We start from the raw sequence: 27,688 nt of genomic DNA, 5'->3' as shown, positions 1-27,688 counted from the left end.
CTGAATAATTCTTTCCTTCTCTGGCTGAACAATGCTCCTCTGATCTCTTAAAATATACTCCAGTTTGAATGGGATTCCATTGTATGGTGGATAGCTTGATTCATCACAAATGTGATGGATATCCTGCCTGCCATTTTACAAGTGTCTGATATCCAATGGCACTTGTAATACAGCAGGCGGGATACCTGCCACACGTGTGATGGAGTAACCTATCCACTGAACTCTAATAACACTTGCAATACATCCGATGGGATATCAGTCACGTTTGTGATGGAGTACCCCAACCTGAGCTCTAAATCACGCCTTGAGCTTCTATTCTTTTCATTCTTTGATTGGTGAAGGAGCTTCGGTAAATGGAGCTTCTATTCTTTCTACCGTGTGTTGGGCGAAGGAGATTCAAGTAGACAGAGTTACAGTTCTTTTCACCCTTCGTAGAGTGGAGACGCTTCAGGTAAATAGAACTTTCAATGCTTTCAACCTTCATTGGATGAACGTGCTTCGTATAGATGGAGCTTTTATTCTTCCCTCTATTTATTGAGTGAAAGTGCTTTGGGTATATGGCACTTTTATTCTTTTTATACTTCATTGGAGGAAGGACGTTCATAAAGATGGAACTTCTATTGTTTCCAGGCTTTAGTGGTTGAAGGAGCTTCAGACAGACACATTTTCTATTCCTTCCATCCTTGGGTGGATGACTGAGCTCTATGTAGATGAACCTTGTACTGTCTTAACGTCTGAAGAAGCTTCAGGTACATAAAGCTATGCTTTCCACCCTTCGCCGGGTAAAGGAGCTTCAAGTAAATGGAGCTTTCATTCTATTCACTCTTTGAGGGATGCAGGAGCCCATGGTAGACTGAGAGTGTATTCTTCTTGCCCTGTGGCAGGTAAAGGAGCTTCATTTTGCTTGCTTAGGTTTGCAGGACCGTTGGTGGACAATCAACCGGTCTGGTAGGAAGGAGCGCCCGCAGATGTCGCAGGCAACGAGCTGGCTCTGGGCACTCTTCCATGCTGCCTCATTTATTGCCTCAAGATCGTACAAGCCTTTAGCTGGAAAAGACAAATACAAGCATCAGCGCCTTTTCTTGGCAATTGCATTATGTTTCATGAGGAAAACATCCAGCAAAGCTTTCCACCAAAATTGCCCTATTGCGTGACTTCATTCTAGTAACATAGTATTTTTGTGTTCCAATGGCTGCATAAATGTAATTGCAAATGGTAGTCCTATCATTTGTGGAATGGAAAATGCATTCTCTATCTATTACAGACACCACCATAGAATCTGTTAACAATCTTATGTGCCCTTAAAAGTATTCCATTTGTTCTAAGCCAACACTAAATACATTTACAGGCATATTTACAATGGCATTGTGCCACAGGAGCGTCACTTTTTGCGACGCTCCAGTGGCGCTGCGCCCTGCTCCATATTTAAAGGCGGCCCTAAGCCACTTTGCATGGGTTAATGCCACCTTATAAATATGGCCCTCTTCTAAGCAGTTTTCTGCGGCAAAGGGGCATGCGATGGGTGTTGCTGTGGGCGTTCCCACGAAACATCCATTGCCTTTTCACCCTGCTCCAGATCTACAAGGATCTGTACATCTGAGACAGCACCAAAAACGTATGCCTCCCCAGGGGAGGCGTAAGAGTGGCGCAACAAAAGAAATACTTTTATTTCTCCACGATTTTCTGCTCTTTCTATCAGCACTGCATTGTGCAGTACACACAAAAGGAGCAAAATACCATTGATGATTGTTTTTGTGCAGGAAGGTGGCCCTTCCTGCACAACAACAATCATCTCTGCAACACAGGCACCCTTGCACTATAGTACAAGGGTGCCTGTGCTCGTGCTAGGGATGCTTTTTTTGCACTGGTGCAGAGGAAATTACAGGAATGCTCTATATTGTTGTACATATGGTGCATTCCGGCACCCAGAAAATTACGCAGCTCGGCACAGCAAAATTGCCTGCGGCACCGCCCAGCTCCATTTTCTTGTAAATATGTTCCCTTAGTGTGACACCTTTACAATCGCAGCATGGTATGCAGAGCTTAAATTACAAAATCTATTTCATGAAAGTCTAGTTAGGTAAAATCAGCCTCATTATCAGAGCCGTTGTTTTTGCTACCCTAGATGAGAGGGGATTATGTAAACTCGTCCTCACCCCTCTGCACCCTTTCTACCTCTTCTAATTACTAATATCACAGTTTACCAGATTATCACCCACCTACCTTTGACAGGACATTTCATGGAGAGCCATTCAACCAAGAACTCAGGACCAGATCGATTATTGTATGCCTGTGGGCTTCACTTCCTGATGCAAAGTGACTCCAATGGCAGCGCCCATCAACCTTTGCACGTAAAAGGAATTTTTGTGCCGAATGTTGACACAAGTTTTGTGTCCAATGCTATTGCGTCACTCAGTTTTAAACTCCTAATAATATAAGCAAAAGGGGCAATACAAGAGGAACAATGCAAACACCAGTAGGTTTCTAGCAAAGCCATATCTACTACAGTAGGGTGACCTAGATTTGCATGGAAGCCTGGTGACAATTAAAACCAGGCACAAAATAGGGGCAAATGGAATATCACGTGGAAGTGCTAGCATAACGTGTAATTCTATAAAATTAACCATTGTATGCAGCTTTATGGGGGTGGTTATCTGTGCTTAGAAATTTGTGCTGGACTATGTATCTCAAGTACAAATCTCACACAAATCACCAGTTACTCACTTCTGCTCTGCCTAGTGCTGTGCTAAAACGGCACATTTTGTGCAATGGTTGCCAGCAACTCTAATTTTGTCCCTGCACAATTTTGCTCGTTCACACAAAGCAGTGCTGTTGATTTACAAGCAGGGTCGCGTTATACATTTGGGCATAGTAGTTATGACGAGTCTGAGCAAGTGAGTGAAAACAGCAAATCAATCAACCCTTTCAAACAGGATTTAAGGGATACACACCCACGTGCAAATACATATAAATGATCCTTTTCAGCACCCGTGCGACCAACCCAGGAACCTGTGCAGTTGTTTGTGGACCTGGACAGATGCTTGCCTTCAGGATGCCAGGGAACACGGCTGCCCACCATCCATGCCTACCAGTGATGTCTTTCTAGCCTGGACGGATAAGCGAGATCAGGACATAAAGTCCTGGGAAGGTGGGGCAGAATGCAAACAACTTTTATTCTGATCTATGCCTGAAGGAAAGGTGTTCTAAGGGGATGGACCCTGAAAGGTCGAGATAGTGGCTGTGCAACGATGACTGACAACAACTTCAAAGGTATGTTTAACCTCCAGAAGACCTCCGGCATTCAACTGAAAAGATCTTGGGACGTTTAAGTAGGTGGTAGAGGATTTTTCTTCACAAATAAGTTATCTTTTAATATGGCTAGGTTGCCCATTTTAAAATGGTGTGTTGGCAAACATATGGGCCAAACTATAGTGTAATAAGACAAATCTCAAAAATGGTTATTCCTCTGCAGTAGGCCACACATAGATCTGCATGTCCACCAGGAGCATTTTGTGTGTGGTAGGTTCACTGGATGCACTGCAGAATTCTTTTTCAATCTTACCAAGAAAACTCCCATTAGATAAATGTGCAAGGTAAAATAACTCAATAAGACTAAACATACGATGTTATTATCTGCCATCGCAGCAAGCAGTGCCAGTAAATACCACGATGGCGAGCTGTAATCCTAATGTGCTGCATATGTTACAGTGATCTTTACTGACAAAAAAATGCAGATGATGAAGCATGCCACCAGTTGGTTGGTGAGATGTTTCTCTTAATATTTTTAATATTCCTGTATGAGGTAGCACGGAATATTGCCAGGAACGAGACCCCTGGGCTTTCACATTCACCACAACAACCCTTGTTGGATGTATGACGTTACAACGCATACTTTTACAACGCCTAACTTTACAATGCAATTTTTACACCGCAACATCCATTACAACGCATACCATTACAGCGCATGGCATTACAACTAATTCTTTGAAACTACCTTCACAACGCATTCCACTACAACGCATACTACCTTTACAACGCATACCATTACATTGCATGTAAGGTAAGTGTTGGATAGTGTAGGGGTTAAAATTACTATTCTAACTCCAGGGGGTGGAACAGTAGGGTAAGTGTTGGATAGTGTAGGGGTTAAAATTACTATTCTAACTCCAGGGGGTGCAACAGTAGGGTAAGTGTTGGATAGTGTAGGGGTAAAAATTACTATTCTAACTTCAGGGGGTGCAACAGTAGGGTAAGTGTTGGATAGTGTAAGGGTACTATGTGTTGTAATGCTATGCATTGTAATGCTATGCGTTGTAATGACTGTGTTGTAATGACATGCGTTGTAGTGGTGTGCGTTGTAGTGTCATGCGTTGTAATGGTTGCGTTGTAAATGCATGCGTTGTAATGGATGTTGCGTTGTAAAAGTTTCGTTGTAAGGGTAGTGCGGTGTAAAAGTTGCGTTGTAAAGGTTGTTTCCCACCCTGGTTACCTGTTCCAGACATTTACCTTATCTGGCAGAAACAGAACTTCCAGAAGCACATGTTTCTAACTACTTAAGCCACAAAAATGTAATTCCATGAAAAGAAAACCTACAACCGATCTTTTTCTAGACTGGCCTTTAAAATTTGGAACTTTCTTCCTCCGGAGACCAGGCCCAATCCTTCCTCCCCCTTCTTCATAAAATAGGTAAAACTCCTATTAGCCAATAGACTTCTCCCATACCGAGGCCAAACCTCCCCTCCTCAAGCGTGACACTTACCTGCCTGTGTGTGGCTCCATTTATCACGCCCGTCCACATCTCTGAGATTTGCGTTGGTTGTCCGTGGCACAACCATGTACACACAGCCCCAACACCATTGGATTCTACCCATTCCAGCATCTCGAATTTCTATGTGTGCCTGTTATGTCCTCCCATTATTTTGACTTAATTATTTGCTTGTGTAACTTTGTGGCATGGCCTCCTCTATGTTTATGTATATAGAACACATTTTCTTTCAAAACGTTATCTTGCTTTTATTAAACTATTATTGTAAAACGCTCTGTCAACCGAAAGGATCTTGTTTACACTTCATAAAACTTTTTTAAATGCATTAAAAAAATCTGTAAATTGTGTTCCTTTAAGTAAAGTGCTGAAATGAATACCTCAGACAAAAATGTTTCTGAAAGTAAGACCTGTAGCCATTTCATTAACACCTTAAAAGATAAGCAGGCAAAAGCCAATAAAAAAAGGACATGGCATTCTATGAATTGGTTTCTATAAAGCGGTAAATTCATCCTGGAAATTTCTATACAACAGTTTAGGTGAAATTGCTTTTCAGTAATGGTATTCCATGATGTGTTCTTACTATAAACTCACAAGCAACCCACTGGCAGGAATAGGTTGGAATACTGGGTTGAGTTCGTGCATATAGCCAGTTGGATGGTGCTATTGTGTAACGTTTACCAGACTGGAGTGATGATCACCACCACTGTTTGTGAAGTATTGTAGAAGCACCCTGTGTTGTCCGGACGTCTGCAGAGCAACCTGAGGAGACTAAATGGGAGCTTAATGATGCCTAGAGACTATGTTTGTGATGTGCTGAGGCACGGTTATGGACAACAGAAGGATACTAGGAGATGCAGAGACAGATCAAATGAAAATCACCAGTGAAGTTAAAGGAATGACTGGTAAAAATGTGTCTATGTGCACAATCATATATAAATAGCTCATAAATACATGGTGAAGTTTCATCTCGGGTACTAACCGGATGTGTGTAGTGATATGCTCTTCTTATGATGGTCGTGTGTCCCTAGTGAAAGTCCATAGTTGCAGATTTCTACCATTCACCAAGCAACCTTCCTAGTATTCAGCATCTAAATAGGCTGCACTTGCCGAGAGTGATAGAAGATGTGGCTCCCAGCCAAATCTGGATACAAATGTGTGAAGTAACCCCTGTTATCATAGGCAACTTGCACATTCATTTAATGCCAAAGAAAAGGGTTCTACGTGCGAGGGAGTAATTGCGCTCCGCTGAGTACCTGTCTATTTGGTGTGTAATTTGACTAATGCTGAGGTGCTACTGGGGGAGGGGTGACCCTAACAACCCCACAGAAGCTGTTGTACACGACAACAACTGTAATTCGAGAAACACAGTCCCTGTGCACACACAAATAAATATACATACAATATGTACAATTTCAGATGATCCACAATTAAGATGAAGAAAAGTTGAAGCCTTGTTGGTCTTGATGCTTTAATACTCGAAACTAGACAGCGCCAGCCGACACGTGTTTCGTCTGAGTAAACATACACTCGGACTCTTCAGGGCTTACTTCAATGGAAGCAAGTGAAACAATCCCCCTGAACCGGTGATAATTCCAACCCGGTTCGGGTGTTGATCGATAATCAGGAATAGTGCACGGATGAAGGAAAAGCGAAGTCCGCTCTGATGTGTTATGGGCTGTGTGCAGTGAAGCCGTAGTATAGATCGGGGCAGACCATCTAAAGTGTATCTAGTCAAATCTAGGAATAGTTTTCCGATTAGTTAAATCTTGGGTCCAAACTGTATCAATCCTCGGTATCTGTCTGTGAATCTGCCGGTCTGCCCCACGACTGTATCAGCGTTCTCATGTAATGGCGAAAATTGCACCAATTTGTGCGTCCCAAGTGAAAGTCCATAGTTGCAGATTTCTACCATTCACCAAGCAACCTTCCTAGTATTCAGCATCTAAATAGGCTGCACTTGCCGAGAGTGATAGAAGATGTGGCTCCCAGCCAAATCTGGATACAAATGTGTAACGTAACCCCTGTTATCATAGACAGCTTGCACATTCATGAACTGTCAGTGGTGCTGGTTGGAGTATATGTGACTAGTGTGACTAAGAGAAGTACACATGCAGGGGACACAAGCATGGTATTCCCTGCAAATCATAAAACAGGTCATAGTACCTGCGGGAGGAGAACAATACCCAAAAAGAAAAAAATGGCCAAAGTAAAGGAAACCAATAACTTTGATATTTTAGAGGGTCTCTTAAATAAATTGTATGTTAAACTGGAGAATGTAGAGCAGAGAGTTATAGGTGAGCCCGCTGAAATTAAGGGCAGATTAATGGTATTAGAAAATGCCCCTACAAATACAGAGAGGGCACCGAAAGATGAAACGATTAATGGAGACATGGCATCTGATAGACAATCCTCGGTAAAGCAGCGCATCAAGGAAAGATCATACCTTATATCAAATTATCCTCCTGTACCTTTAACATATAGCACAGAGCCCACACAAAACAAGTTAGGCACGACTGGGTGTCAAAGCCCAAAACCAACTAGAGCATGGAGCCATACCACAGAGATATTACAAATCCCCCCGAAGTAACTCTTTATGTGATTATCCTAAAAGTAGCACCTAAATTGGCTGCCCAAGCTAAAGAATCCTGGACATAACTAAGAAATAAAGTGGTACACTGGATAACTAGTTTTAATTTAAACATCAATCTCCTCTGTGAGGAAATCATAGTGGTGAGACGTGAATTCAGTGGGATCTACAGAAAAAAAGGGTACTGAGGATTGTATATTGAAGTCATTAACTTTCGACACCCAGAGGTAGCAAGTTTTACACTTAACAAGATCCAATCTAGTCAATAGCAATTTTCTATGAACCCCGCCTACCTGTTAACCCATTCTCTTATAAAACACCAAACCCGGTACACACATTTAATATGAGACCTACAGTATCTTTCTTTAACCGATATGCTCCACTCTCTGGTTTAGCTGAACAGGATTGACAAAATGATAAAGGGGAGACAGTAACAAACGGTAGAGGGATAACCCCACAGAAGTATACTAATGATGACCATCAGATAATAGCTAGTGAAAAAACCCACAAATTAAGATTAGGTCATGGAATATAGCGGGGATCAAACATAAGTTAAAAGACAAAAAATGGCTAGATAGCATTGAACTACTCCAACTATTATGCCTACAGGAGACCTGGCATATCAAAGAGCCATATATTGATGGCTTTGCCACCGTCTCAACCCCAGCTATACCATCAGTTTCCAGTCGAGCAAAGGAAGCAACTTTCATTTCTACCACAGCGCCAATAGAACTCAAAAAGATGTATAATGGCTCCCCTTATTTTCAATTAGTCCTATTAATAATGGGGAAAAGTCAACCCTTTATTGTGGTGAACTTTTATAATAATATACTTAATGCCACCCGTTTTGAGGTTGTGAACGAATTGGAGAGAGTTCTGGACACCTTTATAAAGGGGGTGGACCCCTCATACCTATGTATCTGGGTGGGTGATTTTAATACCAGTCAATGCAGTCTTTCAGGAATTAATGTCTTTGGATTTTCAGATATAACAGGAATTAACTTACAACATTTCCCTCGTGATAAAATGAACTCCTATGTAAGCATAGCCTGGAGATATTAATACCAAGAGGAGAAGATGGGGAAACTATACATCCAACTTTCCAAAGTAGTGGAAATCCAACATGTATTGACCACATCATAGTGTCTACTTCTGGCCTTCCATACTGTTGTTTACCAGACCGTGAATTCACTAGCTTTAGCGACCATGCTTCGCTGACTCTTCACATATATGCTATAACTAATGGGCCTGAGAATAAGATAATGCTGCCTGATATAGTGGCGGCTGGAAAGAATACTGTTAGTATACAATGGACAGGTATTAATGAAGACACTATGTTGCAAAAAATTATTAATGCCAATAATGAAAGTTTTCCAATCCGCACTGACATTAAGTCCTCCCACGAAATGATTATAACCGCCTATGAGATATTCACTGCAGCAATATCTAGCTATTTAAGAAAAGAAAATACAAAGAAAAAGAGGCAGATTAAAGGCTGGTTTAATCATGATTGCACGCAGGCAAAACAAGACTTAAATAAGGCCCTACATACAATACCTAGAGATAGAACATAAAATAAGCGACTTAGATTTCTATATAAGTAGGCTTTAAAAAATAGGAAGAGGGGGGTGCAGGAGGAGGCCTGGTCAAAATTGAATCAAGCTGCAGACACTAGGGATTCCACGCTTTTCTGGAAAGTGATAAATTCACCTATGTGGAAGGATGATCAAGATCCCATCATTGAAACAGTTATCGCCCCAAATGATTGGCTTACCCATTTTAGTGGGACTTTTAACACATCTATTAATAATATAGAACAGCCCCTATCTAGAGTTATGATACCCCTCCAACATATTAGGCTGGAAGAGACTCACCATAGCAATAAATAAGATGAAACAAGACCCGACGGGGTCCCGCCGATATAAAAAATATACACAGTTATGGGCCCCCATTTGAACCCAAGTTTGCAATGCAGCATCTAATGGTTGCGTCCCCAAGACTTGAACAGATAGTATTATCATCCCAATTTTTAAAAAGGGGAGTCGGGGAGACACGAGATGCTACCGCCCCATTACCCTCCTGGACTCATTGGTTAAGATCATGGGGCGAATAGTTCTCGAAAGACTGGAGAACTTGGTCAATGACAATAATATCTTGAATGAAACCCAATATGGTTTTAGGGGGAAATGGGGATGGTAGAACAGTGCATAAACTTACATCTGATTATCGATAAATACACAAAGGTTAAGGGAGACCATATCCACCTTTGCTTTGCAGACCTAAGTTCTGCCGTTGACTGTGTAAATCATGCTTAATTGTGGGAAGTTATGATGGATATGGGCGCTTCTGACAATATTATTTCCTTCCCATCACAATTATATTCGAGACTGACTTTCAGAGTGAGGTATGCAAGGGGAGGTGAGTGCACCCCGAATTCTATATATATCCAGGTCAATAAGACAGGGTTGCGTCATCGCACCACTTTTATTTGGATGTTATATATAAATGGGATCAATAAGACCCTTCCGAATTTAAATACAGATGCCCCGAAAATAGATGCGAGACCAACCCAGCTGCTTCTGTATGCATACTACGCAGTTCTAATCTAAAGAACTGCAAACGGACTACAAAAACTAATTGAAACCTTTGTCTCATACATGGAGCAGAGAGATTTAAAATGAAACCTTTCCAAGGGGAAACGTTGTTTACAACGCGGTGTTTACACCGCACGACCTTTACCACGCTGCCATTACAACGCAAGTCGTTACTACGACTTGCGCTGGATGGCGCTGTTGGTTAAGGAATATTGTAATTTTCTATTCCAACACCTTCCCATCTGTTACGTGGACTGGTGTTAGAATAGAAAATTATAATAATCCTCAACCCGCGCCCTCCAACGCAAGTCGTTGTAACGACTTGCGTTGTAAAATCCGCTATGTAAAGTACCGCGATCAAAAAGATTGCGTTGTACTATCATACATCCCTTTCCAAGTGGTTCGTGATGATCTGCGGCCAAGGCAGGGCCAAGAGAAAGTCCCACTTTGTTAGGAACTACAAGTTAACAGAAGTCAAGAATTTTTCCTATCTAGGTATTTTAATTTAATTTAAAAGTAATTGTACCTATCACTTAGACCAGTCTAGACTTAAATTCATCAGGACCCTAGAGGCGATTTTTAGATTTTCTAATAAGATAGGTAGTAAACCTCTCCGTGATATGCTTAAAATTTATGGTACCAAATGCCTATCTGTAGCAACCTACGGCTCTGTAGTGTGGGACAATGCCAAACCTAAATGCATTACAATTGTGTGAAAATTATTTTCTTTGTTGCATGCTGGCCGTACGAAGATCTACGTCAACTTTTCTCTTGCATAAAGAATTGGATGTATCATATGTCACCGACTTAATCCAAGTAAGAGCGTTGTGCTAATGGCACAACATTTGGTGCAAGGGGGGCCTAAAGTTTACCAGGGATAATATTAAGGACTGTTTAGCTCCGGAACACGCACATAAAATCCCTTGGCTAGCATACATGGACAACCTACTAATGTATATCGATAAAGATCTATCAGCAAAAAAAACTACAGCTATCTTACAATTTAGCAAAAATTATATTAAAGAATTGCACATGGAAAAACTAAGCCAAGGAAGAGCTAGGAGAGAGGAAGGGAATACAAGCATATTAAGATATACGGCTAGTACTGAGTCGACTGGTCTACCAAATTACATGGTAAAAGTTACGAACACCCAAGCTAGATTTTATCTGACAAGACTGTGTCTGGGTACAGTTTATGAACTGGTGGCTATCCCAAAACTTGAAAAATGGCAAAAAATAGCACACAAATGCCCATGTGATGGGAAAGCTAACCCGACCATGATGCATTTTATGTTATTTTGTAGGTTTTATCAAGATAATAGAAAATCTATTTTACGGCCAATTTCTATTTTACAGAAATTATTTTCTCATAATAAAGCTATGTAATTCATCTGTACCCTAGATAATTAACTAGCCTGTTGTGCTGTTGCTGGTTTTATAAGCCATGCTATACAAAGAAGTAATTCCCTTATATGTTGTGATCAATTAGTTTATGACACTGAATGAAGGATAACCCATGGCTAAAAAGTAATAATATTAATTGAGACAACAAGGTGATGTGTACAGATGAAGATTTAAATGCAATATTATGAAGTTTTAAATGTAATATATAATATCAAAAATAAGATCTTAATTGTTTGTACTTTTATGAATCGGAAAAATATTCGAATAAAGGTAAATGATGATGACTGGTGCGTCAGGGTGGTTGCAATGTGACATGCAAACAGAGCAGGCAATAGATCCAGGGATCTGTGGGCAAAAATGCCCATAACTCTGTGACTGCAGCATGGTGGTGTACTGTAGCATGCAACTGTTGATACATTATCATACCTAGTGCAAGTATCTGAATTGACTTGGGTCTTTAATGCCAGAAATTATGTCACTGGTTCTCTCAAATGATTCTTTTGCAAAAAAATTCAGTGCAGTGAGTAGCTTGGCATGATTCGGGTTGGAGTGTGCATCATGAACAAGTAGCCATGTCTAGAAGCTGGTTCGAAGAAGAAGTGGGTCTTTTCTTCACCCTTCTGTTAGCTGTTCCAAGAGTGTGTTCCTTTGACTGTATATCCTCCCTCCTTATCCACTGTTCCGTAAGATCAGAAGTAATGCTTTGAAGACTGACACCATCATTGTGGAAAATGTGTTTTGTCTGTAGCTGCATTAGTTATGATGCTTGCCTGTATGTGATAGGCCACTACGATTGATTCAATGCAAGTGAGATGGGGGTGGTGTAGGTGTTTTCACTGAACCTTCCTTTCCCTTGCTGGATTTGGAATGGGGTGCTTCCATGTGTCGTTGGACATGGAATTTGGCAATCAGTTATCCATTTTATATCTGTGCTGCAGACATGCACATGTCTTTTGGGATCAGTGAAATAATACCGAAAACACAAAGATCGTGAAACATTAATATCATGTCAAAAAAATCAATCAAAAAAATATTGTATCTTACTAGTATTGTTAAAAAATACAGAAATATCAATTTTGTATAGAAATATGTAGGTTGAAATAGTAAATATTTTAATATATAACATTACTATAATGTAAAATACATACATTTAGGTAACATTTTATACTGTACATAAACATATACTTACATAAGCATACACACATAAATATATATATATCTATACACACATATATATATATATAAAATAACAATAATATTCAAAAAAGTTTACATTATATTACGTTTTTTATGTTTTTTAATTTACTAATATAAAACATATATATTTATATATATAGTAAACATAATATAATTAACAAATCAAAAGAAAAGAAATACATTTACCCAAAATAATTAACAAAGAATATACAAAATTATATATTTAATTTATATATACAGATATTATAAAATATTATAAAATTAAACAAATAATAATATTACTTATACTTCAAAAGTATAAAAAAGTAGAAACATCTGTTAAAATAGATATACTATTTCTACTGCAATATATACAACAGTAGGGAAAGTGTTGGACTACGGAGGGGTAAAATTTACTATTCCCACTCCAGGCTGTGCAACATTAGGGAAAGCATTGGCCTCCAAAGGAGTAAAATGTACTATTATTCCAGCCTGTGCTACATAGGGAAAGCATTCGACACTGGAGGGGTCTACTTTACTATTCTCACTATAAGTAATTAACTACACACCCTGTACCCCTAAAAACCTCACAACCTGCTATGACACTATAAATTACACTATCAATTAAATTAAAATGATAAATAACTAAAAATTACAAACTGTATTTAAAACCATTAACAACAATTAAACAAATAATTTATAAAATACACAAATAAAATATAAACTAAAATACATAAAGATAGTAAAACACTATATTTTTTATAACTACATTATTCTACCTGATATTAACAACACAGATATTTTTGACAATGATATTACTTACCTTAAAAAAGTTGATATTTTTGTAAAAAAAAATTCTGAATCACGATAGTTATGTATACCGATAGTAAAAACTCAATATTTATGTAGCTCGATAATTCGATATTGATATTTTGTCCAAATACCGTCTTTTGTTGCCTATCACAGAGTTGACTGTCATTTTAGGAAATACATCCTTTAAATTTGTGTGTTGTTATTTTGTTTTGTAAGCCTGTTGTGCTGGTGTTGTCACAATAGTTGTGTGAAAACTAGCATCTATTTACTCTATTGGTGCTTATAATCGTTCATAACTGTTTCTGTCTTATGGTTGTTTCAGCACAAATATTTTATGCTAGAATGACGCTGGTTCAATAAACGCTTATTGAAAACGTCTCCACTGTTTATTCTGTGTATCTCTCTGAGACAAAGAGAGTGCGAGCAACTGAGCAAAAAATAATGTACTGTTTCCATGATCCCTGATGGGACAGGGTTGTCATGTTCGATAGTTGCCAGAAACTATTCTCTCGTTGGTAAGCGGAGTTCATAGTGGCACTGTGAGCTAGCTGGTATACCAGTGAACATACCCGGTGGGGGTGTCTGGAATCAGTCTGGACACCAATCCCACAGTTTATGTTGTCTAAACACGCGGATCATATATAGATTTAGAGGAACTACACAACACTAGAAGAGCTAACCTGCTTATTAATATTTTTAATTGAATCCTGTACCTCCAAAAATAAACCTTTTTGGAACCAAGACCTCTGCCCTTCTGGTCAGAGACCCTTCTCTCTCCCAGCAGACCCTCTGTCGTGCGGCTGCTGCTGCCCTGTGAAGGTAGGTGTTCGAGGCCTTCCTCCAATGGTAAGCTCCTGCCTGCGCCTCATCCCTGGTGGTCCAGTGGGAGAGCCTTGCTCTTCTGCTGGTCTGCTGTTGTCTGTCTCTGCGTTTGTGCCCGTTTTTCTGTCTCCCATCTGTCTTTGTTATTGTCTTGTTAGTGTGCCTTTGTATTTGTTTTTATTGTCTTTCTGTTGTTTTTTGCCTGGTTGTGTCCTCTGTGCTCATTTTCTTTCCCGCCGCTGCTGCCCCCAAGGCCCATTCCCTCTGTCAGGTTCCCCTCCCGCCTCCCACCTGCGCTTCCCTCCCCCTTCCCTATTTAATGCTGTCTGCTGCTCGGATGTCTGAGCAAGACCTTTGACCTCCTGGTCTCTGACTGACTGCCCTTTCCATTTCAGAGATTTGGTAAAGTGTATCTTTAACATGTCTGATACGAAGGGTATAGTACACTTATTTAAGACCATAGGTTCTAGACTGTTAAGCACCTTTCATATAGTCTTCGGAGTGATTCCAGCTGTTATACACTCCATATTTGGAAGCATTTTTGGAGGGCTTCTGCTAATCTTGCTACTGGTAGTGGGAATCCTGATTTTATTGCCCACTCCCCAGGCAGCTCCGCTGTTGTGCCTCTGCCCTGTGAAGGTAGGTGTTCGAGGCTCTCCTCCACCTGCAGGCTCCTGCCTGCACTTCATCCCTGGTGGTCCAGTGGGAGAGCGTTGCTCTTCTGCTGGTCCGCTACTGCCTGTCTCTGTGTTTGTGCCCGCTTTTCTGTCTCCCATCTGTCTTTATTATTGTCTTGTTATGGTGCATTTGTATTTGTTTTTTCTGTTGTTTTTTTGCCTGGTTGTGTCCTCCGTGCCCGTTTCCTTTCCTGCCACTGCTGCCCCTGTGGCCCTTCCCGTCTGCCGGTTCCCACTCCCACCTCCCAGCTTTGCTTTCCTCCCCCTTCCCTATTTAATGCCGGCCGCTGCTCGGGTATCTGAGCAAGACCTCTGAGCTCCTAGTCAGAGACCCTGCTCTCTCCCCAGCAGCTCGGCTGTTGTGCCGCTGCCGCTAGCCTGTGGAGGTAGATGTTCAAGGCCCTTCTCCACCTGCAGACTCCTGCCTGCGCCTCATCCCTGGTGGTCCAGTGGGAGAGCCTTGATCTTCTGCTGGTCCGCTGTTGTCTGTCTCTGTGTTTGTGCCCGTCCCCAATTTCTTCTTCCTCCTAATTTTGTAAATATTCCTCCTCCTCGAGTAGTCTCTGTGCCTCTCTCCTGGAGCGTTGTTTAGGCAACGGCGTCGGTGGAGCCACACGCGGCGCCGGTGAAGACATACACGGATTCGATGGAGGAGCCTCGGCTTCGAACCTCGACGTCGATCGAACTCGAGGTGGAGCAGACTCAGCAGCTGAAGGAATCCGGGGAGCCGGAGTGGAGGATCTCGGCGCCGGGAAATGCCAAGCCGGAGTCAACAGCAAAAATGGCATGAAAGGAGCCTGGGGATAGAACTGAGGAACACCCAGGTTGAAAACCAAAGGACCCACGGGGCCTGAAGGCACGCTGGATGGTGTCGAGGCTCTGGCAGACATGCCAAACATCGCATTCGGAAAATACGAAGAATCAGCCCCAGGAGCAGGAAAAGGAGGCTACGGATCCATACCTTCTTGAAGGGGAGTCACCTGAGGTCGAACTAGGGCCTGTGGTGCCGTGGACGGCGCCCGCACAGGTGAAGTCATACGGACTGGAGAGGACTCACCAGGCGCCGGTGATGTCGCTGGAGCCGATGAATCTTCATGCTAAGAAGAAGCATCTGAAGCCGGCGACACCGCAGCCAGCGATGGTACCAGCGTTGCCTGAGGAGAAGGAGATGGAGAGATAAAGTCCTTCCTCCGAGGTCGCTCAGCCGGAGTCGTCGACCTCGACCTCGACCTCGAAACCCTGGCCTACGAAGAATGATGACGAGAGGTATGTCTTCTCTTGCATTTCTTGTGCTTCTTCGACCTCGAAGTGTGAGAATACGAAGGCTTTGCCCTCTTCCTACCTCTCTTCTCCTTCTTGGCTTTGGCCATAAACAACTTAGCCTCACGTTCTTTAATCACCTTTGGATTAATTTTCCTGCAGCTTCGGCATTCCTCGACGTCGTGGTCCAAAGATAAGCACCAAAGGCAGTCATCATGCAGGTCCGTAATCGACATATGCCCGCCATACTCTCTGCAGGATTTAAATCTGGTCTTCCTAGAAGTAACCATCTGAAACAATTAAATGATAAAGTTTTCCTCAATGAAAATGGAGAGCCCTAGAAAAACCGTTAAGCATCGACGGCGCGTAAAAAAGGGAACTGACGTCAGCACGCCAACAAAGGTCCTTTTGTGGACATGATGACATCATACAGTGCCGCGAGTGGTCTGTCCATTGTGATGTCCTCGTCGACGTGGCAGAGCTAGGAAAGAACTTTCCAGTTGAATGCTGGTGCAGGGGGTATTCAAAAGGTGAGGAATCCACAGGCAGAAGTCTCCATCAGAATTTCTGTCTCCTATTTGTCTTTGGTATTGTCTTGCTTTTGTGCCTTTGTATTTGTTTTTTCTGTCTTTCTGTTTTTTTTTTTTGCCTGGTTGTGTCCTCTGTGCCCGTTTCCTTTCCTGCCGCTGCTGCCCCCCCTGCTGGTTCCCGCTCCCCCCTCCCAGGTGCGCTTTCCTCCCCGCTTTGCTATTTAATGGCAGCCGTTGGCATGCCAAAGGCAAGCCCATCTGCGCCCATCCGCTACCTGACTGTGACCAGCGCCTAAGACCCTAGTTCTCCGACCACCCACCGCTACGAGGCACCTGCCCTCCTCGCACTTAACCTTTTAAGGAACAACTGCCAGGTATCTACGTAGAACACCACCCACTGCCAGTTCTCCTGTTGACGCAGCCGACAATCCTTCACAACCCTCCACACCCCCTCGAACGCCGCACCCATGCCGGACGCCAGCACCACCGAAGCCCTGAGGTGCATCCTCCTCAACGTGCGCTCACTATACAGACATGCTATAGAGATCTGGGACCTCTTCGACACACTCTCGCCAGACGTCAACTTCTTCAGCGAAACCTGGACCAACGCCTCCTCCACTCGCATTGCACGGCCATCCCTGACAGATACAAGATCCAGAGGAAGGACCGCCACAACCGCCCTGGAGGAGGACTCGCCATCGCACACAAGAGCTCCCTCCGACTCTCCACCTCCAGCACAAGCGACTCCCCTTCCACCAACGAACACCTGCCCTTCCAGATCCAGACCAGCCTCAGAATGACCCTACGGGCCACCCTTGCCTACAGACCCCCCAGACCTCGAACTTCGTTCACCTCTACCATCGCTGACCTCATTGCACCCCATGCCATCGCCTCCATGGGCTACATACTCATCGGAGACCGGAACTTCCACCCCGACAACCTCAGCGACCCCCACGCCACTGCCCTCCTGGACAACCTCACCAACATTGGACTGAAACAGCTCGTCACTACCCCTACCCACAAGGCAGGACAAACCCTCCACTCCATCTTCACGGGAGGGAACAACATCTGCTTCAGTCACACCAGGCAGCCCCTTTAGACGGACCACCACTGCGTACACTTCTCTTTCAACAATGACCCCGCTCACAAACCCACTTCTCCCCCACTGTGGAGGAACTGGAGCAAGGTCACAGAGGAGTACCTCAACTTCACCCTCAACCACAATCACCCTCCTGCCTCGACCTACGCCAACTCTGCAGCCAAAGAACTACACCGGTGGATCACCAAATGCGCAGAAAAGCTCACCCCCCTCTGCAACCCAGATAGACAGAGCCCCATAAAGGCCTCCTGGTCCACCACCGACCGCCACAGAGCCAGACGTACCTGCAGATGTCTCGAAAAATGATGGAGGAACAGCAAAACCATAGAAGACCAGACCACCTACAAGAACGCCATAACAGAATACCACCAACTCATTACATCCACCAAAAGGACCCTCAGCAATTCAAAAGAACTCATCAGCATCATCCAACAATTTACCAAACCCCCCAGCGAAGCAACGGAGGTCACACCCGCCCAGGACCTCTGCAACAAGCTTGACTCCAACTTCCGTCTGAAAATCATGGCCCTCCACGACAACTTCAGCAAGTAGATTCCAGAAACCACTCCTATCTCCAGTGATGACAGCCAGCCTACCATCACCGGCTGGACCCCGGACAGCTAGCCTACCATCACCGCCTGGACCCCGGTCACCACTGAAGATACCACCACGACCATGAACAGCACTCAGGAGCCCCCAAGGACCCTTGCCTGCCACACATCTTCCACAGAGCTGCTGTCGCCATAGCAACCGAGCTACGATGCACCATCAACACCACCTTCAAATCTGGCACAATCGCTGACGACTGGAAATGTGCAGAAGTCAAGCCCCTCTTCAAGAAACCCTCTGTAAACCCGACAGACCTGAAAAACTACCGACCCATCTCTCTCCTTCCCTTTGCGGCCAAAGTCACTGAGAAGATGGTCAACACCCAGCTGACAAACTTCATTGAAGAGAAAGGCATCCTCGACCCTTCCCAATCCAGATTCCGCAGCAACCACAGCACCGAGACCGCCCACCTCGCGGCCGCTTGTGACATCTGCACGCTCCTCAACCAAGGTGACACCATGGCCTTCATCCTACTAGACCTCTCTGCAGCCTTCGACACCGTCTCCCACCGCACTCTCACAGCCAGAACCTACGATGCCTGCATACAGGGAACCGCCCTCGACTGGCTCTGCTCCTTCCTCACCGGCAGAACCCAAAGGATCAGACTCTCGCCATTCCTCTCCAAGGATTATCGATCAGTCCCATGCTCTCGAACATTTAAATGGCCCCCCTCGCAGCCTATGGCTCGGTGCAAACTGCATGTTTGCAAAATAACAATGGACTGAGATGCAGCCAGAGTAATTCCTAGAGGCTGAGATTAATTCAAGCATTGGACATCCAATGGTGGCTGGGTATACCCAGACCTTGGTCCTGTGCCCACTGTGCCACTGGAACCAATCTATATCCGACTGATGAGTCCTAATAACCTTGTCCCTCTGTGGTACTGGCCTAACCTGTAGGACTATGGCTGTATGCCAGAATATTGCATACAAAAATACTGCCTGAAATATATATTGTGTCCTAAATATTATTTGCAAAAACAGTGTACTAATGGGCGTAGATTTCCTAACATTAAGCCCAATGTGGTGATATTTTTATAGGCCATTTTCTGATAACAATATTCTGGCATGAAACTATGAGAATATATGGCAAATCTAAAAGCATTTGTTTTCTGATTTTTAAATAGATGGATGTCAGCTGTCTACTCTGGCTTTAATCATCAATTGTCTCTGTTTTCTGCGCTATTTCTGTCATATATCATACTTATGGGGTGGATCTCTAGATTAAGGCATCTTTTTCAAAGAATAACTGAGGAATTTCTTCTCCTTATGGTAATACCCACCCTCTGTCTCTCTAGCACGTATTGTTCAAGAGGTAGGAGGAGGTGTAATTATATTTATATAGCGCTTACCACCCCTGATGAGGCGTTGAAGCACTTTTGGCGAGTAGCACGCTACTCCGGAACCCAAAAGATTTGTGGTGGATTACTATAGGGAAATAAAAGTTAATTTGAGACGAAAATGTTAGTCTGTTAATTTGATTGAATAGGGTAAAGGAGGGATAGAGGAATCTAGACAATGCTATGTGGGACATCATGTTAGTAAGTTGAGGTTTGAGATGAGTCAAAGTAGGGAACAGGGGAGCTGTATGGTGGTCTCCTGGCAGTTGGTAGACTGTAGGGTTCCCTCTGTTCAAGTAGATGCCAAGTGTGCAGTGGGGAGCAGTGCAGGAAGGTCGTGCTGCAGGTTAGACTCGGGCATGGATACTAGGGCGTCCCTCCCACTCACCGAACGTTGGCCAAAAGCTGGGGATGGGGCGAAGTGGCACTTCATCTGGGTGATGTTGCACAAATATGGTGTAAACGCTCTGGCTCGGAATACATGAGCTGTAATATTTCAGATTTTCTTTTTGGGCGAGTGCACTTTGCTTACCAAGCCGTACATTCCTGCGGTGCCTGAGTAGGAAAGTGGCCAGCGCTAAAACATTTTTTATAGTTTAACTGGAAAAGTATTTTGCAGATGTGGCCGCCTTCGGGGGTGACTTGCAAACACTATGCCAAAGAAAGCAACGCCGAGATAATTCAGAAGCACAAAACAATGACGTTAAACGAGCTTTTAGAAAACGAACGACTACCATAAATGTTTCCCTTTTTTATTTAAACATTAGAAGTTGTATCCTTGTTTTGCTGCAAATTAATCACTAAAAAACGTAGCTTTCCGGAAAATAGTTTGGGAAAACATCTATCAAAACAGCATGTGGTTAATTTTGAAACCATAAGAAAAAGTTATCAAGCACTTGGCTAATGAGAGCAAAACCCGAGCTTAGTAATCCTGTTTGACTGAGCAATGAATCATCAAGCCGTCATGGTGATGACTTTCTGGGAAACTGAGCTGCCTGCGACCTCCAGACCACAGATCAGCTACCGATAGAGCTGAGCTCTTAACCCACTGCTTCCCTCTCCCGTCTCACTTAGTGCAGTTGTATTATCTTATTTGTATAACGAAGCATCACAATCTAAAACTGTCTAAAAAATATAAAATAATATAAATGGCAGATTTCACAGAAATATACACAAATGGGTCATACAATGTACGACCAGCAAATGCAGGTTCAATTCTACTTGTGCCAACTCAAGTGTTAGCATGAACCCTCGAGCCTAAAGGTCTTAGCTTTCACAATTAAACTCGTCACTGAAAAGTGGTGATCACATGTGATATGTTGTCATGAGGCACTAGATCCTGAAGACCCTGATACTGGACTTACTTCCTGTGCTTTGCCAGGTACGGAAAGTGGAGGACATGAAAGGGTGGAGGGAAGCGGGGGAGGGGTAGTACACCAATGGCATAATGCACAATGACATCCCCTGAGAACCGAACCATTGAGGCCCAGAGATTAGTAGAGGTGGTGGATCTTCAATCTTCTCGAAGGGTTTGGAGCTCCTGCGTCCCTGCAGTGCGAGCCTTGGTGGGCCGTGTGAATCATGGTAGTATAAGTGGTGGTTGCAAAAGGAGGCAAACCTAGAAAATAAGCAACTACTAAGAGCAAAAAAAGCAAATAAAATAATAATGCCTAACAGATCCGGTATAATCTTGCTTCATGGAAAAACACCATCATTACTGACTGTTGCAGCTATCAATGCGACACACAGAGTTCCATCAACCAAATTCCTGATAATGGGTACCTGACAATCTATGTTTTAGACCATCTCTAGAGTATGGAAAAGCTTGCATCAAGAACCCGACAACCACAGATCCAACAAGGACACCTGCAAGGACGCAAGGACACCTGCTTAGTATCTTATGGGAGGGGACTGTGTTACAGTAATATAAGTATTAGTGAGAAAGCATGCCTGCCTGTTAGGGCAGGCATGAAATACTGTAAACAAAGTGCATCTGTGCTGGTTGTACCATCCCATCCAAGTGAGGGCTGGAGGAACAAGCATTTGCAATGCACTTAGTCTCACCTTTGGGAACTTATATGCATTTAGCTATGCAGCACATTGGTCTGGGTGCTGAAACTCCTGCTGTTCTTAAACATGGAGGGAAAGTAGGCACCAAACTGCGTGACACAGCAGGTATGGGAACACATGGAGAGAAATATTGCCTTTCAGCGGGAAATGGTAAAGTCCAAAGCTCTGTTTTTAATATAAAATCAGAGCCTTTGGTGGTAATATCACTGAAAGTACAAGATTTGAAAAAAATATTATTGTCTACGGATGCTAATGGAAGACAATTTCTATGACCGGAATTTAGAGAATGCTAAAGTGGTTCTGGTATTTTACTGACCTGTGCTGGTTGTTTTCTATCAATAAAGTTAAATAGTGGCAGTTGGCAGAAAAATAAAAAAAGTCCCTCAGCAGAAAGCAATTCTGGTATTTTACTATCCTCTACTGGTCGTTTCTATCAAGACAATTAAAGTTAAATAGAGACAGTTGAACAGAAAAAAGTCCCTAAGCGGAAGCAGACAAGTCCTAGGGCTGATCTCCAGAGCCCACAAAGTACATACAAATCACTGAAATAATATTGAGAGACAGAATATCGACCATCAAGAATATCGTTGACAAAATATCGACTGACAAAATATCGAGTTACTATCTACAAACAGGTAAGTACAAAAATATCGAGTTAAAAATATCGTTTACAAAAATATAGTTTTAAAAAATATCGACTTTACTAAAAACAATGTTAAATTAAATTAATATTAAAAATGAATTACTAAAATATACTTAAAAATACTTAAATTAACTTATAATAATTAATTAATTAATTAAAGTAAAAAAAAAATTTAATTCATATGTCTTAAAACATGTATATATAGTAACAAAATATAATTAAATAATAGCCAATATTATTAACGTACAATAACGAAAGCGTAAAAATTCTATTCCCACTCCAAAGAGTGCAAGCATAGGGTAAGCGTTGGATAGCGTAGGGGTTAAAATTACTATTGCCACTCCAGTGGGTGCAACAGTAGGGAAAGCGTTGGATAGCGTAGGAGTAAAAATTACTATTCCCACTCCAAAGAGTGCAACAGTAGGGAAAGCGTTGGATAGCGTAGGGGTTAAAATTACTATTCCCACTCCAGTGAGTGCAACAGTAGGGAAAGGGTTGGATAGCGTAGGGGTTTAAATTACTATTCCCACTCCAGTGGGTGCAACAATAGGGAAAACGTTGGATAGCGTAGAGGTCAAATTTACTATTCCCACTCCAATGGGTGCAACAGTAGGGAAAGTGTTGGATAGCGTAGGGGTTAAAATTACTATTCCCACTCCAGTGGGTGCAACAGTAGGGAAAGCGTTGGATAGCGTAGGGGTAAAAATTACTATTCCCACTCCAAAGAGTGCAACAGTAGGGAAAGCGTTGGATAGCGTAGGGGTTAAAAATACTATTCCCACTCCAGTGGGTGCAACAGTAGGGAAAGCGTTGGATAGCGTAGGGGTTAAAATTACTATTCCCACTCCAGAGGGTGCAAAAGTAGGGAAAGCGTTGGATAGCGTAGGGGTTAAAATTACTATTTACACTCCAGTGGGTGCAACAGTAGGGAAAGTGTTGGATAGCGTAGGGGTTACATTTCTATTCCCACTCCAGTGGGTGCAACAGTAGGGAAAGCGTTGGATAGCGTAGGGGTAAAAATTACTATTCCCACTCCAAAGAGTGCAACAGTAGGGAAAGCGTTGGATAGCGTAGGGGTTAAAATTACTATTCCCACTCCAGTGGGTGCAACAGTAGGGAAAGCGTTGGATAGCATAGGGGTTAAAATTACTATTCCCACTCCAGAGGGTGCAACAGTAGGGAAAGCGTTGGATAGCGTAGGGGTTAAAATTACTATTCCCACTCCAGTAGGTGCAACAGTAGGGAAAGTGTTGGATAGCGTAGGGGTTAAAATTACTATTCCCACTCCAAAGAGTGCAACAGTAGGGAAAGCGTTGGATAGCGTAGGGGTAAAAATTACTATTCCCACTCCAGTGGATGTAACAGTAGGGAAAGCGTTGGATAGCGTAGGGGTTAAAATTACTATTCCCACTCCAGAGAATACAACATTAGGGAAAGTAAATATTTCATATATTATTCAAAAATCTAAAAATGAATATATATTAATAATTAATTAAAAAGAAATAAAAATGTTATCTAATATAATAATTAATATTTTAAAATTAATAATGCACAATAAATATTTCAATTAATCACCTATTAATACAAATTAATTAAAAATTAACAATTCAATATTTAATCATTTAAAATTATTTTACAATTATTTCCAAATAAATAAATGTAATTAATTTTATTATTTAATTAATTATTAATAAATTGCTTCCCACCCTATGCCCCTATAAACCCAAAACCCGCTACAGAAATTAAATTAGCAAAATTTACATAATTACCAATCACTCAATTAATATAAATTAGTTAACAATTATAATTAAATTAATTAACAAATATAAATTAATTAACAATTAATTACTAATTACTATCAATAAATAAATTTACATATTTAATTAATTATAATTAAATCACTTCCCACCCTATTCCCCTATAAACCCACAACCTGCTACAGAATTAAATTAGTAAAATTTACATAATAACCAATTAATCAATTAATAATAATTAATTTCCAATTACAATTAAATTAATTAACACATATAAATTAATTAACAATTAATTACAAATTACTATCAATAAATAAAATTACATATTTAATTAATTATAATTAAATTACTTCCCACCCTATTCCCCTATAAACCGACAACCCGCTACAGAATTAAATTACGCAATAATTGTAAAAACAAAATTCATTAAATGAAATTATTTATAACATAAATACACACTTTTCACACATATTATAACATAAAAATACACTATAAAAAATTATATATTATTAAAAAATCGATATTTTTAACTATCTATATTATATACTTCGATATTTTAACTATCTATATTTTTAACAGTCGATATTACTTCACTTACCTTAATACGATATTTTTGTTATCTATATTCTGTCCTGTGGATATTTTGTCCAGTCTATATTAAAAACTTGATATTATGTCCAATCGATATTTTGGACTCAATATTATGTCTGTGCACCAGTACATACACATATAATTATATACTAAAGTATATACAAGAGGTCTCGAATGCTCGACCTAAAAAGGGGCAATCCTGATCTCCCCAAGAGAAGTTTGGAAGTGCGGGTATTCCAAGACTGCAAGGAATGGATTGTGTGGGCTGGTATCCATGGGAGGGGGGGGGGAGGGGGGGGGGTTTCAGTTAGGCAGTAACTTAAGAACGCTTACTTCTTCATTTACCGAACACCTGAACAGTGTCTTCCTACCCTTCTCTTGGAGCTTTTATGAGATGGGGTTGGGTTGGGGAGTCAATTTAAAGGAGGTTTGTTTGGGCACACTCACACTTTGGACATTTTTTTGTGTAATGAGTAGGTGTAAAGTGATTTTGATTGTAAACCATGATATGATGACTCAGCAAGTTAGTTATAGATGTTTAAGTTAAGATAATACAGGAGGGCTAACAGAGTTCCTGAAGGAAAGGGCAAGCTCAGAGGAGAAGAAGGTGAGCATTTAGTATGTGGATTCCAAAGATCTGGAATGGTTTGGAGGAATAGAGGTTATAAGTAGCAACAGGAGAAACGGTGGCACCTGAGAAGACAACTCACTGACGAAAGGCAGCTGAGTTAAATAGGTGGACCAGGAGGGCCGTAAGCAAAGATAATTAAGGACAATGTTATAGGAAGGGTGGCATGTTAAAATAACATGTATTATAGCCTTATAGACCACTGTAATGGGCTATACTGGCCATTAAAGGCCCACTCCAACGTTAAAGGCCCGAGCCTAAGGCAAGGGCTTTTAACTAGGGAGCAGGATTTTAAGGCCGGTATAGCCCAGCTACGGAGGGCTATAAGGTTATTAGAACATTCCACAACTACGAGGCAGAATGTTCTGAAAAATAAAACAAAGGTCTCACGGAGCACAAGGAGATTGAAATCCCCTCGTGCTCGGTGAGGACTTTGTTCAAAAGAACAGCTGTGGACGGCAACATTGGAATGTTGGAGCTCCAGGCTTCCTACGGTCAATAGAGGCCCGTAGCACTCCATTGTTTTCAATATAGATCCCAACATTTCAATGTTCTAATAATGGTAAGACTTCTGAAATGTGAGCAATCCTTGATGTCCTTTCTTGAAATAAATGTCTCTAGATATATAGCACAATGACATTCATATTTTTGGATACACTGCTTACCTCCAATTGGTCTGACATCTGGCTTTTTGGGTTCAGGCCTTTGTAAATTCTTGGGCAGCTGGTCATTTTCAATGTGCCATTTTTTCAAACACTGTGGTTCATGGATATCAATAGATTTTGTTCCAAACTCTCTGCCGCATATGTAGCAAACAATAGTTCTTGGCTGCTTCAACACTGCTGGCTGTAAAGAATGAAAACTTTCATTAAAAAACAATTCAATACAATAAAAACATTCTGTTTAAGTAAGAATTGCAGTAGCATTCTTTTAGGGGCTGGGCGAGTGGGTGATGTTTTTGTTCTAGGGCTAGATTTAAAATAACCATTGCTCTGTTGTTAATTGGTCTACCCTGATTGGATCTGGACTGGTAGTTTAGGCAACTAATAGTACTCAAGTAAATTCATTGTGCAACTCCAACTTAGAGGAGGTTGCTTGAACATGAAGAAATCTACTCAAAGTCAGAAAAGACTGGATCCAAATGTAATGTAAGCATTCATAGGGATGCACTGTCTTCAATCCACACACACTAACCCCAGCAATGTTGCTGAGGGTGGGAACCAGAGGCGCTGGGCCAAAGGGCGAGCCAGCCTCCACTATCTCATGTAACCTGAAGTATGTCGGGATGACCACCAGGAAGGTGAAGACGCGGGTCAGCGAACACCGGAGTACAATCAGGTACAGGAAGACCAACACGAAACTGACTAAACATTTCACGGAGAAAAGCCACATTGACCTGAAACTCAGATGGGTGGTGCTTGAGGTTATGAATAAACAAAAGACCGATATCTCCAGAGTAGACAATGCCACATCCGAGAACAGCACTGGGTATACATACTTCGCAGAGATGATAAAGGCTTAAATGATGAGATATCATGGCTGCAACTTGCGAAATAGAAAATATATAGAATTAACCATGTACACCTTCTTTAGTCAAACACCTACTCCAAGAAAGCTGGCCTAATAGAGCAGGGTCTATTCTCTATTACTACCCTCCTGGTCTACATTATTTTAAGTGTTTCACTAACAGTGGGCCCTTCGTCATTTTCGCAAGAGAACTTCAAACAGATCAAGCTGGCATGGGGAACACATTGGTGCATGTATCCCATGTTATCAAACACAGACATCAGCTATAGTAATTACCACCTCTGACTATCATTAGTGTACACATATAACAAGTGAGGTACCAATGGCCCATAATCCCAATATACACACCCTCCACCAGGCGGCCAGGCTCGCGCAAAGAGGGACACAGGAAGCAAACCTTCGAGCCCATTTGTAACTTTCTAAACGGCCAAGGTAGTGTTGGAGGCATGTTTTGACCAATCAGGTGGGGCGATTTACAGTCACGTCTTCCACCAGGCAGTCAGGCAGCCCCGTAGAGGGACACAGGAAACACACTTAACAGGCCCAATTAACACTGATTAGTTCACTAATTAGTCACTGCTCTTTAGTATAAAAACCCTCTGTTTCTCACCATTCACCATCAGCGGCGAGACAGAGAGGACGCCTCTGGGAAGAACGGCTGGAAGCACTGAAACTAGACAGTAAGAGTATGCCTGTGTGAACTTGAATGAATAGGTTGTCCATTAGTTCTGTATTTCACCTTGTTATGTTTGCTCTAACTAAGGACCTTGGTCCTGGTTCTTTCTGCATACTGAAGACTC

At 42.0% G+C, this 27,688-nt stretch overlaps 1 protein-coding gene across 1 annotated transcript in view; it reads right to left on the bottom strand.

The window, feature by feature from the left end:
• Positions 1-330: 330 nt before the first annotated feature.
• LOC147727013 (zinc finger protein 474-like) overlaps positions 331-27,688 on the bottom strand; it is a 230,988-nt gene continuing 203,630 nt past the window's right edge. Inside the window, exons 2-3 of the mRNA XM_086961077.1 lie at positions 26,027-26,207; positions 331-1,047 (exon numbers count right to left, since the gene is read on the bottom strand). Of these exons, the coding sequence (XP_086817203.1) occupies positions 896-1,047; positions 26,027-26,207 (333 nt within the window). The 3' untranslated portion in view covers positions 331-895. The remainder of the gene's footprint in view (positions 1,048-26,026; positions 26,208-27,688) is intronic.

The sequence above is a fragment of the Lissotriton vulgaris genome, chromosome 3_1 (genome assembly GCF_964263255.1).
Source record: "Lissotriton vulgaris chromosome 3_1, aLisVul1.2, whole genome shotgun sequence".
Taxonomy (NCBI): Eukaryota; Metazoa; Chordata; class Amphibia; order Caudata; family Salamandridae; genus Lissotriton; species Lissotriton vulgaris.
This window is presented reverse-complemented; position numbering and strand designations above follow the sequence as displayed.